Here is a 13,037-nt window from a genome sequence, read left to right as displayed (position 1 = left end):
CATACCTAGCACCTTCCTACCTGTCTCCCTAATCACTGTAGCTGTAGTCTCCCAATCATCTAGGAACACGGCCCAGAACTGCCCTTACTTCCTTCCTGAAGTCTTCTCAACATTTCTCTTTCCTTAATTTCCACCACTTGATCTTCTGCTCTGTCTTCACTCTCTTCCATTTTGTCACCTCCATCGTCATATTGCACACTACCATCCGATGTTGTTTGGCTACACTCTCGCCTGCCACCACCTTACAGTTTCTAATCTCCCTCCTCTCTCTTTGTGAGATCTACCACTGCCTGTTCTTCCAAGTTTCTCTCCCTAACGCCAAACCTGTCCATCATTTCCTCATCACCTCTGTTCCCTTCCCCTACATGACCATTTAGGTCTGCTCCAATCACCACTCTCTCTCCCCTGGGGATACTCTCTATCATTCAATCCAGCTCATTCCAGAACTTCTCCTTTTCTTCCAAGTCACAGCCCACCTGTGGGGCATAACTGCTAACAACATTTATCATCACTCCTTCTACTCATTTCACCTCCACCACATTTCTTGCATATTCTTCCTTTAGGATCACCCCAACTCCATTTCTCTTCCCATCCGAACCATGGTAAAATAGTTTGTAGCCTCCTCCAATGGTTCTAGCCTTGCTGCCCTTCCACCTGGGCTCCTGCACACACAAAATGTCTACTCGTCTTCTCTCCATCGTAACAGCTAGTTCTCCCTTCTTTTCCCTGTAATTATACCTACATTCAGAGTTCCAAACTTCAGACCAACACTTCTATCTTCCTCTTTTCTCTTTTTCTCCTAACCAAACACTGTCCTCTTCTTCTGTCTTTGATCAACAGTCGCCCAATTTCCATCAGTACCCTGTAGGTCAACAGCACTGTTGGTGGTCGTTGTTGACCCGGGCCCCGACCGATCCGGTATGGAAATCCTTTTAATTTGCATTATTGATTTGGCAAAGGTTTTACACCAGATGCCCTTCCTGACGCAACCCTCACCATTTTTTTCAGGATTGGGACTGGCACTATAAAACACTGGCTTGTGCACCCTAGTGGCCTGAAAAATAACATTGTCAGTCTTGTGTTTATTAACACCAATAACACTTCAATGAATAATACATTGTCTATCACAGTTTAAACAAATACTTTGTTTTATTTATAAATATGAGATTAGGATTTGCTACAAGGTCAAAAAACAACAACCAGTAAGCCACCACTGCCCCAGTGGTGGCTTACATTGTCTCTGTAAAATGTCACAGTTGGGTTAAAACATTTTTATTTAAGATGGAAGAAACAACAAATGTGAATATAGAACAAAATCATCTTTGGAAAAAATCAATGTTTAATGTTTATATTAATATAAAGATGCACTTTGTTACAGGTATTTAAGGCAGTTGGGCAATGTTTGTTAGAAAACAGCAAGACAATGTATCACAAGATGGAAAAAGCAACCATCGACATGTGACAGGACAGATTATTTTCTACACAGAGCAGACTGGTTTGTTGCAGCATTGGAGACTGATATAAGGTGTAACAACTCAAGTGGCGCTTAACGAATAACGGGCAAATTGTCCTGCCCTAATTAAAGGGAAACTCTTCCTCAGTTTGTCTCTCAGTCAAGGGAAATAAATAAATTGTTTTACCAAAGATCAGATTGTGCACATCAATAATTTAGATGTAGTTAAAAATTTTAACAAGACACATTTAATCCAACCTTTAATCCTGCCTGGCCCTTAACCTCCCAATTTAAATGGTGATGATTATAACCTACTGGTTATAACTGGTATGTGCATTCCAAAGCTTCGGTACTTTGAGCTGCTACGTGCTGTATGTTCTATTCCTTGGCCCAAAGAGTCTTATGGATTCTTCAAGACAAAGTACAAACCACAATACACATTCTATCATTGTGTTTCACTCAGAGTGAATGAGTACTGAGGCCTGAGTGGTTTGCACAAATGAACAGAACTCATAGAATTACACTAAAAAAAAAAAAAAATCAGAACAAATAGTTTTTTTTTGGGAATGTTATAAAAAAAATCTCTGGGTTTCATCATCCTCCTCCCAAACACCTAAAGCAAGATAACGGTAACATTTCAACTGTTTAGTCTGAGTCCTCATCGTCCAAGTACTCATCTGCGTTGCTGATTGTGCGAGTGACATCTGTAAACATAAGAGATGCATGTATAAATTAAATGTAAAATCTAGTGCTGTCAAAATGAGCACGTTCATTCGTTTGGAAAGATTCATCTGATCAAGAATTTTTAAACGCAGAATGACGTGCACTGTTTATCCAATGATTCTACCATTCATTCACTTATCGTTATTTTAATAAACAGTAGATACACGTTACTTGCACATGCCACAGGAACTTGAAGGTGTGAATAAACATGACTCTACCTGCTGTTATTTGTCTTTATGTTCCAGCAATGTACCATGATTACCTTGATTAATCATGAAAAATTAGGATCATGATTAATCTGATTAAAATCTTTAATTAACTGACAATTTCGAGTAAAGTCATATTTCCATTCACCCATTGAAACGTGTGAAAAACTATAACCAGGTGTATGTAAATACTACTAGACATAAGTAAAATCATTAGCACAGGTTTGACTTAAGAGAGGCGATGGCTTGTGGGATGAAACCGCTCCTGAGTCATAATGTGTTTGTGTGCTTTAAGGCTGCCCTCTAGCGGCGGTAGCACTTACTGCCTCCCTGCTTCCTCTTTAGAAGTGAAGCACTCTGGGCGTTGGTGGCCATCTCCAGAGCCAGCTTGTTCTCATTGTTCCTGATGTCTGTCATTGCATCTGAAACGAAGAAATTAATCTAAATAATTTTAAATAAATAATTTTATTTAAATGTTATCGCTTGATCTTGAGTAATATATGACATGGAAAGCAAAGTTTTTTTTCACTTTAAGGTAACATGTGAACTTAAACAACAAAACTAATAATTTTTCATCTTGACACTGGACACCATCATCAAGTCAACCATCTGTAAATATGTCGTAAAGACACTCACCTATACTGAGCAGCATCTCCACAATGTCAGAGTAACCCTTCCAGGCAGCAGCGTGCAGAGCCGTGTCCCCGAGTTTATTCTGAAACAGGAAACATCACTGTGACCCACTCATTCACACACAGACGTAGTTTAGATGTGTGATGACATCATTAATTGTTCTCCAAACCAAAGCCATTTTCACTCACTTTGTTGCTGCCACAAACCACAGAAAATCTTTAAACGAACAAGTTTTAGGAGGAATTAATTTTCTGGAACACTAAAGCTTCTGTTGTCAACTATTGGCTAGTTTAAATGTTGACAAACCTGGCTAACTTCTTTTCTCTTTTTTTCTTTGACTCCCTTATCCCTTATTACTGTCTGTGATCCTCCCACATTTTTGATTGTGGTTAAAGAACACATCCCACCTGCTGGTTGAGTTCCACATTGGGCTGGCCTAACAATAGTTCCACCACATCTGGTACAGTGAGAAAGAAGAAGTTGAATTTACAGTTATTGTTAATGCAGGAATAAAAAAAAGGTACAGATCACAATGCACCACTAAATTCTTGTTCTGTTTTGTTGTTTTAACTTTGTTGTTATCGCAGAAAAAAATTCTGCCGTTATGTCACGTCAGTCCACTAACACAAGAGATTACTTAAAGTTTCACTGCAGCTAATCTGAAAACAATGAGTTTTTTAACAACTATTTTATACCTCCTTCCATCGTTACCTTTATGTCCTCCGTGGCATCCCCAGTAGAGGGCAGTGTTCCCAGCTTTGTCCAGGCCATTAATTCCAACCTTGTTCTCCAGACACTCCCTCAACCAGCTCAGGTTTCCTGTTTAAATGAACAAAGTCAGACACAGGTTTGTGGGTACGAACCCTGAAGAGATGGTTAAGTTTGTAGAAAACACAAAAAACAAGGTTGATAAATATGTAAATGTAAATGTGCGTCGTACCTCGTTTGGCTGCTTCGTGCATTGGGTTGTCGATTGACTCTGCGTTATCTGCGACTAAAAAGATTAAACAAGACATCACTGTATCATCTAAAATGATTTTATCAATTAGCTGAAGCTAAGGGCTTCATAAGAATGTACATTGATCCTGACAAAAAGCATGTGTAATGATTTTTTTTTTTTTGAACTCACCATAGTTGCTTGGAATCAGTCCTGTCCTCCCCCTGCAGGTTCCCTTCCACCAGTTTGAGTCACTCTGGGGATGGATGTAATTCTAGTTTGTTATTTTACCTACTTTTACTTTATAATAAATAAAAGACAAAAAAAATATATACTCTGAGTCAAGTAGACAGAAGTAAAAAAAAAAATTCCAAAAAGGTGATGATTAATATAAAAAATGCAAATAGGTGGAGGAAGAACTGACAACCTTTTGAGGAAGAATGGGACACAAGGACATAGATGTCAGTCATATGGGTTTTTCTCACCGTGTCAGAGATGTACAAGACGTCTCCCTCTTCAAAGTACAGCTCATCTGGCTGAAAATAACAGTTTATTCAGTAAGTAAGCTGCAGTACATTTATGATTTAGATATAAAGTATTAAACTAAAAAGACTCAACCAGAAGAACTTACTGTTCTGGGGTTAAATGTAAACAATGCTCTGAACACTTTAACTTGGCCTGAAAAAGAGACAAACAGAATTTTTAAAAGTTTTGTCATGAAAGATCTTAAACACAAATGATCTTCAACAGTGTTAGTTTGAACACAGGGATGTCGATACCAATGAACTAGCAATGTGGCGGAAATGTTAAACGCCTTAAAGCATAAGGATCACTGTCATTTATTCAATGTCCAGTCAGGTTTTCATTTGTATTGTCCTATTCCAGTGTGCAGTTTCCTCTGGGTACCATTGGTTTTTGGTTTTGGAACATGCAGGATTTAAATAATTGGACACTCTTGATTGTGTGAGAGTGAAAAGGTTGTTCATCTGGCCCTGTACCATACCTTAGCCCAGTTCAGGGAGGGGAGAGAAATCTTTGCAGCCCTTCACTTAATTGCCAAATCCTTATTACAACTCTACAAAGGTTGATTTTTTTAAAATGGGGGATGGGGGTGGGGGTGCTGTGGTATGGTTTGAAAAACAACAGGGTTCCAGGTCCCTGGTATAGACCGTACTGGGGTGAGGAGCTTAAGATCTAGCAAATCATGTAAATGTGTTTCACTACAACTTTTTTTTTTTACTGGAGTGTGCAGCAGCCCTGTGGCTCACATTGTTCTTGGAGTAGATTCTGCTGCGGGAATGTCACCAGAAGGGTTGTGGCCTAAGCTAAAGCTGAACTAGGTCACAGAGGAGACCGACAAAATTAAAGAAACAGAAACAAGCACAAGCCCTTTAATAAAACAAGCCTTCCATCTACTCTTTCTTGGGGCAAAACTTAAACCTGAAGGAATGTCCAGTGTGTTTACAACATACTGCACAACCACCATTATACACAAATACACCCAGCTGGGCTTAGCATGGGAAGTATAATCAAGCAAAAAAGGGCAGCTGTACCAGTGTGCACTAAAACTACAGCCTGGTTACTGGACTCCTGTGGGTGAGGTTGATGTCAACAGATGATAGAAGTCAAAGGTTACAAAACAAAATCAGACAACGCTGCAAAAACTTGTTGAAATAGGAAAAGGTCAGACAATTGCGACACCATCTGGCAGCAATCGCTCTGTGTTGCAGATGGTGCTGATGCAATCGTTTATAATCGAGTCGGTGCAGGTTCTAGACTGTTCTACATTACCCTGAGCATCTTTGTCTCAAGTGCGCTCAAACAAGCACAAACTGGATAACTCTCATGATCTCCCTGACACAGTGCATTAAATTAGATTTTGTGCATAATGTTTAGTTAAAACTTCTTTTACTAATAATTACATTCATAAAAAACATGGACACTTGATGTTCTCAACAAACTCAAGATGGAGAGAGGCAAATTTTACAAGAAAACATTAAGCAGGTTTCAAGATTTAATATAAAGTGTTTTTGCACAGAAGGATGGACAGTGGTCACTACTGTGTCGACCATTAAGAACTGTCTGTCAATTTTCAACTAATAACTACTCTTTTAAAACAGTTAATCATTGCTGAATAATCTAATAGACACATAGAGCCAGGAAGTACTATGAATCATTGTTGATTAACAAGGTTTGACTCTGCATTCATAAATGTATGCTAAGACTGCATGATAGAAAAATAGATATTTTATTAAACATAAGACACAGGTTAAGTAAAATGCTTGGTCAGTGTTGATGGATTTAAATTTATTTGCTGATAAATACATGAACAGCAAGGGCAAAAGGCAAAAAGAGAAACTCCGTGCAGGAAAGCTGCAAAACAGTATCCTGTTACTAGCAGAGAGGGGAACAAGCTAACAATTATAACAGTGTTTGGTTTTGTGGGGTTTTTTAATAACAATACTGTACTTAAAGGAGTCTCCTTAATTTAAAACTTTAAAACTTAAAAAGTCTCTGTCCCTGTCTATAAACTGATAAGACGAGACAGATTTCTAAGAACTTAGCTCTAAAGTCCTCCTGTATAGATACAATACCATGTATTTCCCAAAAGTTACTCATCCAAGAGCTGTGTGCTACACTCTAACAAAAGGGAAATAGTGCTAATTTTAACATTATGCTTTAGCAATCAGAAGAACAAAAAAGGCAATTGCTGACACAAATAGTTTCAAGTTCCAAAATGGCTTTGAGTGCATGTTTTGAGGGGACGTGTAACAAGCTCTGTTATGCTCTGTTCAGCACAGAAAGCACATCTCTCTGCAGGTCTGGTCATGTTCCACAAGCCCAGAGACTCTCTGCATTTCACAGCTCCTGTCTCAATCATTTGCGCCATTCAGTCTTATACTAACATCTACAATGATAACATAAAGCATTTATGAATTTAAGAATAATGTTGTCCTAGAAAAAAAAAAAAAAAACATGGCCATTCTCAGATATCCACAATGACCACCAAAGAGTCACTCCTTGTTAAGATATTATAAATACATTTATTCAATCTTTACAATATATTCATTATATTAAGTTTCCTTATCAATTTATACTGTTTAAATGCTGTACTAATAGGAGATGTACTGAAGAAAGGTGTGTATGTGGATGGTTTACATAACAGGATGGTGTATGGTACTGATGGCACTGACCGTTATGCTTGGAGATAGAGACAGGTCACAGGAGACTGCCCAAATAATGAGAGAAAACAGAACATCAAAAAGGAAAATAATCCAAAGTGCATGTCTTTGATCTAACCTGAGTTACTGAGCAGAATAGCTCAGCACATGTACATGTTTTCTATTGGTGGAAAATCTTTGTCTGGAGCAGCCTTTGCCAATCAGCGCTCAGAAGTTGCGCGTGAACAGCACATGGCTGTAAAGGGTTAAGGTGCTGACCATTGATGTGTATGTAAAAAAAACTGTATTTAAGCTTTGAACATTGAGGAGTTTCTCAGTGCAGTTCTGAATGTAACCATTGTTCTGCACTCCTTACTTGCAAGTAAAACTTTTAAAACTTGAGATCTCGTATTTGATTCTTTATCTGATCAGATCTTTATTTGATCTTTATTTGAATTCTTTGTGTGTTAGGAAACTGGGGTATAAACTAACAGCATGTTTTACAGTCCTATCTAACAGAGAAAGTTCCTTGACACTCCTCTACAGTTTATAACCCGTCATGTATTTTTTAACTTGTCAGAAAGGTATTTAAAAAATTAATTTAACAGTTATTTAAAAATATTAGTTTTCTGATAACTGCAAAATGTTGTTCAATATTTAGCATACAAGCAAATTACTTGAGTTATCTGATGTTGAGTAAAGTAAAAACAAAAACTTTGTTTCTGTGTGTTCCGTATGAACTAGTGGGCTCTTTCACAGATGAGTTCAAATGCATTTAGTAAGTTCCTTTAGGGAATTAGGAGAGTAATTATTTATATCTATTTATTGTATTGACAAACCACAAGAGGCAAAGAGTCAAAGGTGAGTCAAAGCATTTGAGTAACCATGAAATTTCTCTATACATGAATCACTTTGTTACTATAAAGTTATTGTGCTGCATATTAATATTAAATTAAAGAAGACCTCAAACATACACTATAAATGCAAAGCCTTCAGGAAACCATTTAACATGTGAGATTCTTGGAGTGATTGAGGGTTTGTTGTGGTCGAAACGTTGAAACTGTATTCTAGGCTAAGTTGCCTCTTTGATCTTGCTCAAAGCAATGGTTTTGGACAACTTTTAGTTTCCGTAATGAGAGAGATGGTGTTAATTTAAGCAGCTAATACCATTTATTTATTTACCTACACACCTGCGTTTTTATGTTCGTTAGTTAACATAATAGTTCGTTTCATTGAACGCATAAAAAAAAATGCGTAAAAAAACCCAATCATTTCTCTGTAACAGTTTTAGGACCATCTTCATGTTTGACTTTTGTGAATAGGAACCAAGTCAAACAGGAGCAGCAACAACTCATGACACTGGTGTGACATTAGGAACTATCAAACAGTAGGGTACCAACAGCCTTTAACGGTGCTTCACTTATGACTACATGTGGTTTTGTCCATTCATTATGTATATTATGTATTTACGGGTGTGGATCAAACAGTGTTTTATTTAGCTTAAATATGAAATCCTGTTTCACAACCTGATGTCTAGGGGCCTTGTTCGCAATGACTCGACACATACAGGAGATACAGAAGCAACAACAAAAACAATCATTTAAAAAGTGATTTAGACCCGCTTTAAACGGTAAAAAACCAAAATTGTTTAGCCTACATATCAGTAGATACCGAGCCTTGAGGAAGTGAAGAAAAATGACAGTGACCAAGGCAGATCATCAGGCCAGAATGACAGTCTGGGAGCATGACCGAGTGAAATAGGGGAAGCGGCTATTCACAGGCCTGTGGCTGCTCAGGGCCGGATCAGTCTGACACTCAGTGAGAACGCACCTCTACCCAAAAAAAGTCAGCCACAGTGGAACAAAACTCCTTCATTCTACTGGCTGATTCAGTTTCACAGAAATTTGCGACATTCATAGTATGGAGGGTACCCGCCTGCCCACGAAGCTGCAGTTCCATCGCCCTAACAAGGTGCGTTTGTCCTCGTAAACGTGAACAGAGTTTGCGCCGAATTTAACACTTTACTCTAAATGTAAGTCTTACCTGGTTTGGCCGGTTTTGGAGGAGGCTTCGACATTTGTGGGGCTCCAATGTTAAAGAACACGAAACGTACTGACTGTACAAGTAGATGAGTGCAAAATGTGTGAGAGAGGCACGACGCTGGACTGAGTTATTATCACTACCAATGAGGAAGTTCGCTCTGCAGCGGAAGTTACTCTGAGCATGCGCAAAGCAACAGGTAAAGTCACACGAATCATGTAGTGTATTAACTGTACGCTAAATTCAGCTCATAACATAAATAAAGTAAACTTATACTAGTAATAATCTTGTAATACTTCATTGTACGTCTTATACTAGTAATTATCTTGTAATACTTCATTGTACGTCTAATAAAGTAAAATGTATTTAAAGTGTCCAGGGAGTTCCCCCCAAAACTAATTTTTTTTTACATTTTTATTGGGTATAGTGGGATTTTAGGTTTCCTTCTTGCTATTTCAACGTCTTTCCGAATTAATGTGAGTGTATTATTATTTAAATTAATATAATTATTTATTTATAAATCAAATAAATGTCCTCTCAATAAAAAGAAAACATAATGGCAGGGGATAATAGAACCCAAAAACGGACCTAGATTAGACTATACCACCGCAGAAACTGGAGATTAGTGCCTAAAAATGTCTGAGGTCATTTGTAGAACACCGTCTAAAACATACACTATATTACCAAAAGTATTCGCTCACCTATTCAAATGATCAGAATCAGGTGTCCTAATCCCTTGGCCTGGCTACAGGTGTATAAAATCAAGCGCATAGTGCAAAGAGGTCGCCGACTTTCTGCACAGTCAATTGCTACAGAGCTACAAACTTCATGTGACCTTCAGATTAGCCGAAGTACAGTACGCAGAGAGCTTCATGGAATGGGTTTCCATGGCCGAGCAGCTGCAGCCATCACATCACCAAGTGCAATGCAAAGCGTCAGATGCAATGGTGTAAAGCACGCCGCCACTGGCCTCTAGAGCAGTGGAGACGCCTTCTCTGGAGTGATGAATCACGCTTTTCCATCTGGCAATCTGATGGACGAGTCTGGGTTTGGAGGTTGCCAGGAGAACGGTACATTTCAGACTGCATTGTGCCGACTGTGAAATTTGGTGGAGGAGGAATTATGGTGTGGGGTTGTTTTTCAGGAGCTGGGCTTGGCCCCTTAGTTCCAGTGAAAGGAACTTTGAATGCTTCAGGATACCAAAACATTTCGGACAATTCCATGCTCCCAACCTTGTGGGAACAGTTTGGAGCGGGCCCCTTCCTCTTCCAACATGACTGTGCACCAGTGCACAAAGCAAGGTCCATAAAGACATGGATGACAGAGTCTGGTGTGGATGAACTTGACTGGCCTGCACAGAGTCCTGACCTGAACCCGATAGAACACCTTTGGGATGAATTAGAGCGGAGACTGAGAGCCAGGCCTTCTCGACCAACATCAGTGTGTGACCTCACCAATGCGCTTTTGGAAGAATGGTCAAAAATTCCTATAAACACTCTCCTCAACCTTGTGGACAGTCTTCCCAGAAGAGTTGAAGCTGTAATAGCTGCAAAAGGTGGACCGACATCATATTGAACTCTGGGTTAGGAATGGGATGGCACTTCAGTTCATAGTATGAGTCAAGGCAGGTGAGCCAATACTTTTGGTAATATAGTGTATCTCCTCTTTGTCTCCTACCTGGTAGCTCCATCTCTAACATTCTTTTACCAATGAGGGTTTCATGAGCTGGAAGCCCAAATGATGTAAAAATAACCCCAGGGTTCACCTCCTGGGCAAGTTCGAATCCCAGTTAGGGTGGTTGGTACCTTCCAGTGGACTCACCACCCGCAGGAAGTTTTAGGAAGGAAGGAAGGAAGGAACTTTATTGTCATATCACCAGAGGTGATACGAAATTAGTTTGTTTAGGTGTGGTGCAATGTGATTTGGGTGGAGACTGCTGCCCCCGCAACCTGGTAACGGATAAGCGGATGAAAATGGATGGATGGATGGATGGAGAAAACATGTACATGTGCTGAGCTATTCTGCTCAGTAACTCAGGTTAGATCAAAGAAATACACTTTGGATTATTTTCCTTTTTCATGTTCTGTTTTCCTCATTATTTGGCCAGAGGAACTGGTTCAGGCCGGTTCTGTGACCTGTCTCTATCTCCAAGCATAACAGTCCGTGCCATCAGTACCATATACCATCCTGTTATATAAACCATCAGCATGCTCACCTTTCTTCAGTACTTCTCCTTTTAGTACAGCATTTAAAAACAAACAGTATAATTTGATATGGAAACTTAATACAATGAACATATTGTAAAGATAAATGTATAAGAGAATAAATGTATCTTAACATCTTAACATGCCAAATGCGGCCTGCCAAGCCATTTCGTGTGGCCCACGGGAGCTTAAAAAGCATTTAGTAAAGTCCATGCAGCAGAGTTTCTTGACCAGCGTTCCCTAACCTTTTTTGTTCCAAGGATTGGTCAGCCAGTACCACCCATTAGTACAGACCTGTACTATGGTGCTGAGCATTGAAGGATCATTAAATTTTCAAAATAAAACATCTTTTAGACTCTATTCTGTTTGATCAGTTAATCAGTCTGAATGACTTTCATTTTATGTGTTCCACTGTGGCCCGGTATCAAATGACCTACAGACTGGTACTGGTCCACGGACCAGGCGTTGGGTACCCCTAATCTATACAATCTTCCATTTACAATTGGCCCTTCAAATGGAACTGTATTGCTAATGTGGCCCCCGCTGAAAATGAGTTTGACACCCCTGGTCTAAAATCAGTGCGTTGAATTTTACCTCATGGTCTATTTTTAGAAGTTGCTAATTCTTAAATAAATGCATAGACAGTGGTTCATTTGTACCATGAGAGGCACACTATTTACAGTGAAAGTCTAGCTAAAAATTGTTTTCTTATGGTCAGAAACTAGAGTGACATTAGCGTTGCCTGAACCGAGACATGAGTGAGCCATGCAGTGGAAGTCCAGTCATTAGTGTTGGGAAGATTTTTACTGATTCGGATCTTTGACTCTCGAACAGTAAAATGAACGAATTGTGAACGAATCTTAAACGAATCATGTAATTCATTTTACAGCAGGTGACACTGTAGCCATATTGTGGGCGTTATAAAGAAGGCTGCGGTTCTCCAACACTAAATTTGTTGATATAATTTTCGAAACTATTTATTTACAAACACACTTTACACAATAACACCATATACATCTACTAGAGCTGAGAACCACTAATTATGATTTCATAAATAAATAATCTATGATATAATAATGAATCACTCGCGGGAGTAACGAGTCAGTGATTCATTCGCATAGAGTGATTCAATCGCAGAGACTGATTCGTGAGTGATTCGTTTAACATGAACGAACGACACATCACTACCGGTCATAACAGTATTCCATGCGCACGGACAATGCTGTAAAATTAAAGTTAGTTAGCAAGACTACAGTGTCACAGTGCAGAGACATCGAGTTTAAAAAATAAAAGTCCAAATGTATCCACATAAAAAGTAATCCAAAGGCAAGATCATCTTCCATCTATGTAGGTCCTCCATCTTTTCCAATATTGATCACCTTTTTCAGTGCTATACCTCAAGGAAAATGTCAAACTTTCCATGTTGTAAATTTCTTCAACTATTTGTATCCACTCTGAAATTGTCAGAGATTCATTACTCAACCATTCCCTGGTTATTGCCTTTTTGCTACTTGCCAACAATAATTGTAATAGCTATCTATCTATCTATCTATCTATCTATCTATCTATCTATCTATCTATCTATCTATCTATCTATCTATCTATCTATCTATCTATCTATCTATCTTTAATGCTCAGCACCATAGTACAGGTCTAATAATAATAATAATAAATTTTATT

General features: G+C 38.7%; 1 protein-coding gene across 1 annotated transcript; it reads right to left on the bottom strand.

The window, feature by feature from the left end:
- Positions 1-1,317: 1,317 nt before the first annotated feature.
- LOC103396962 (osteoclast-stimulating factor 1-like) lies at positions 1,318-9,313 on the bottom strand. Its single transcript, XM_008335206.3, has 10 exons — positions 9,157-9,313; positions 4,584-4,630; positions 4,438-4,488; positions 4,145-4,208; positions 3,956-4,009; positions 3,727-3,834; positions 3,423-3,472; positions 3,019-3,097; positions 2,706-2,804; positions 1,318-2,157 (listed from the first exon to the last, which is right to left on the bottom strand). Exons 1-10 carry the CDS (start codon positions 9,188-9,190, stop codon positions 2,099-2,101), a joined length of 645 nt encoding a protein of 214 aa, XP_008333428.1. The 5' UTR covers positions 9,191-9,313; the 3' UTR covers positions 1,318-2,098.
- Positions 9,314-13,037: the final 3,724 nt, after the last annotated feature.

This window comes from Cynoglossus semilaevis, chromosome W (assembly GCF_000523025.1).
Source record: "Cynoglossus semilaevis isolate Cse_v1.0 chromosome W, Cse_v1.0, whole genome shotgun sequence".
Taxonomy (NCBI): domain Eukaryota; kingdom Metazoa; phylum Chordata; class Actinopteri; order Pleuronectiformes; family Cynoglossidae; genus Cynoglossus; species Cynoglossus semilaevis.
This window is presented reverse-complemented; position numbering and strand designations above follow the sequence as displayed.

Bases quoted from the DNA above. Each gene is read 5' to 3' on its own strand.
- LOC103396962 (XM_008335206.3), bottom strand. From the start codon at position 9,190: ATGTCGAAGCCTCCTCCAAAACCGGCCAAACCAG. The intron at 3,098-3,422 runs GTGGGATGTGTT...TTCCTGTTTCAG, and splicing joins ATGTGGAACTCAACCAGCAG to AATAAACTCGGGGACACGGC. The intron at 2,158-2,705 runs GTAAGTGCTACC...TTATGTTTACAG, and splicing joins AAAGAGGAAGCAGGGAGGCA to ATGTCACTCGCACAATCAGC.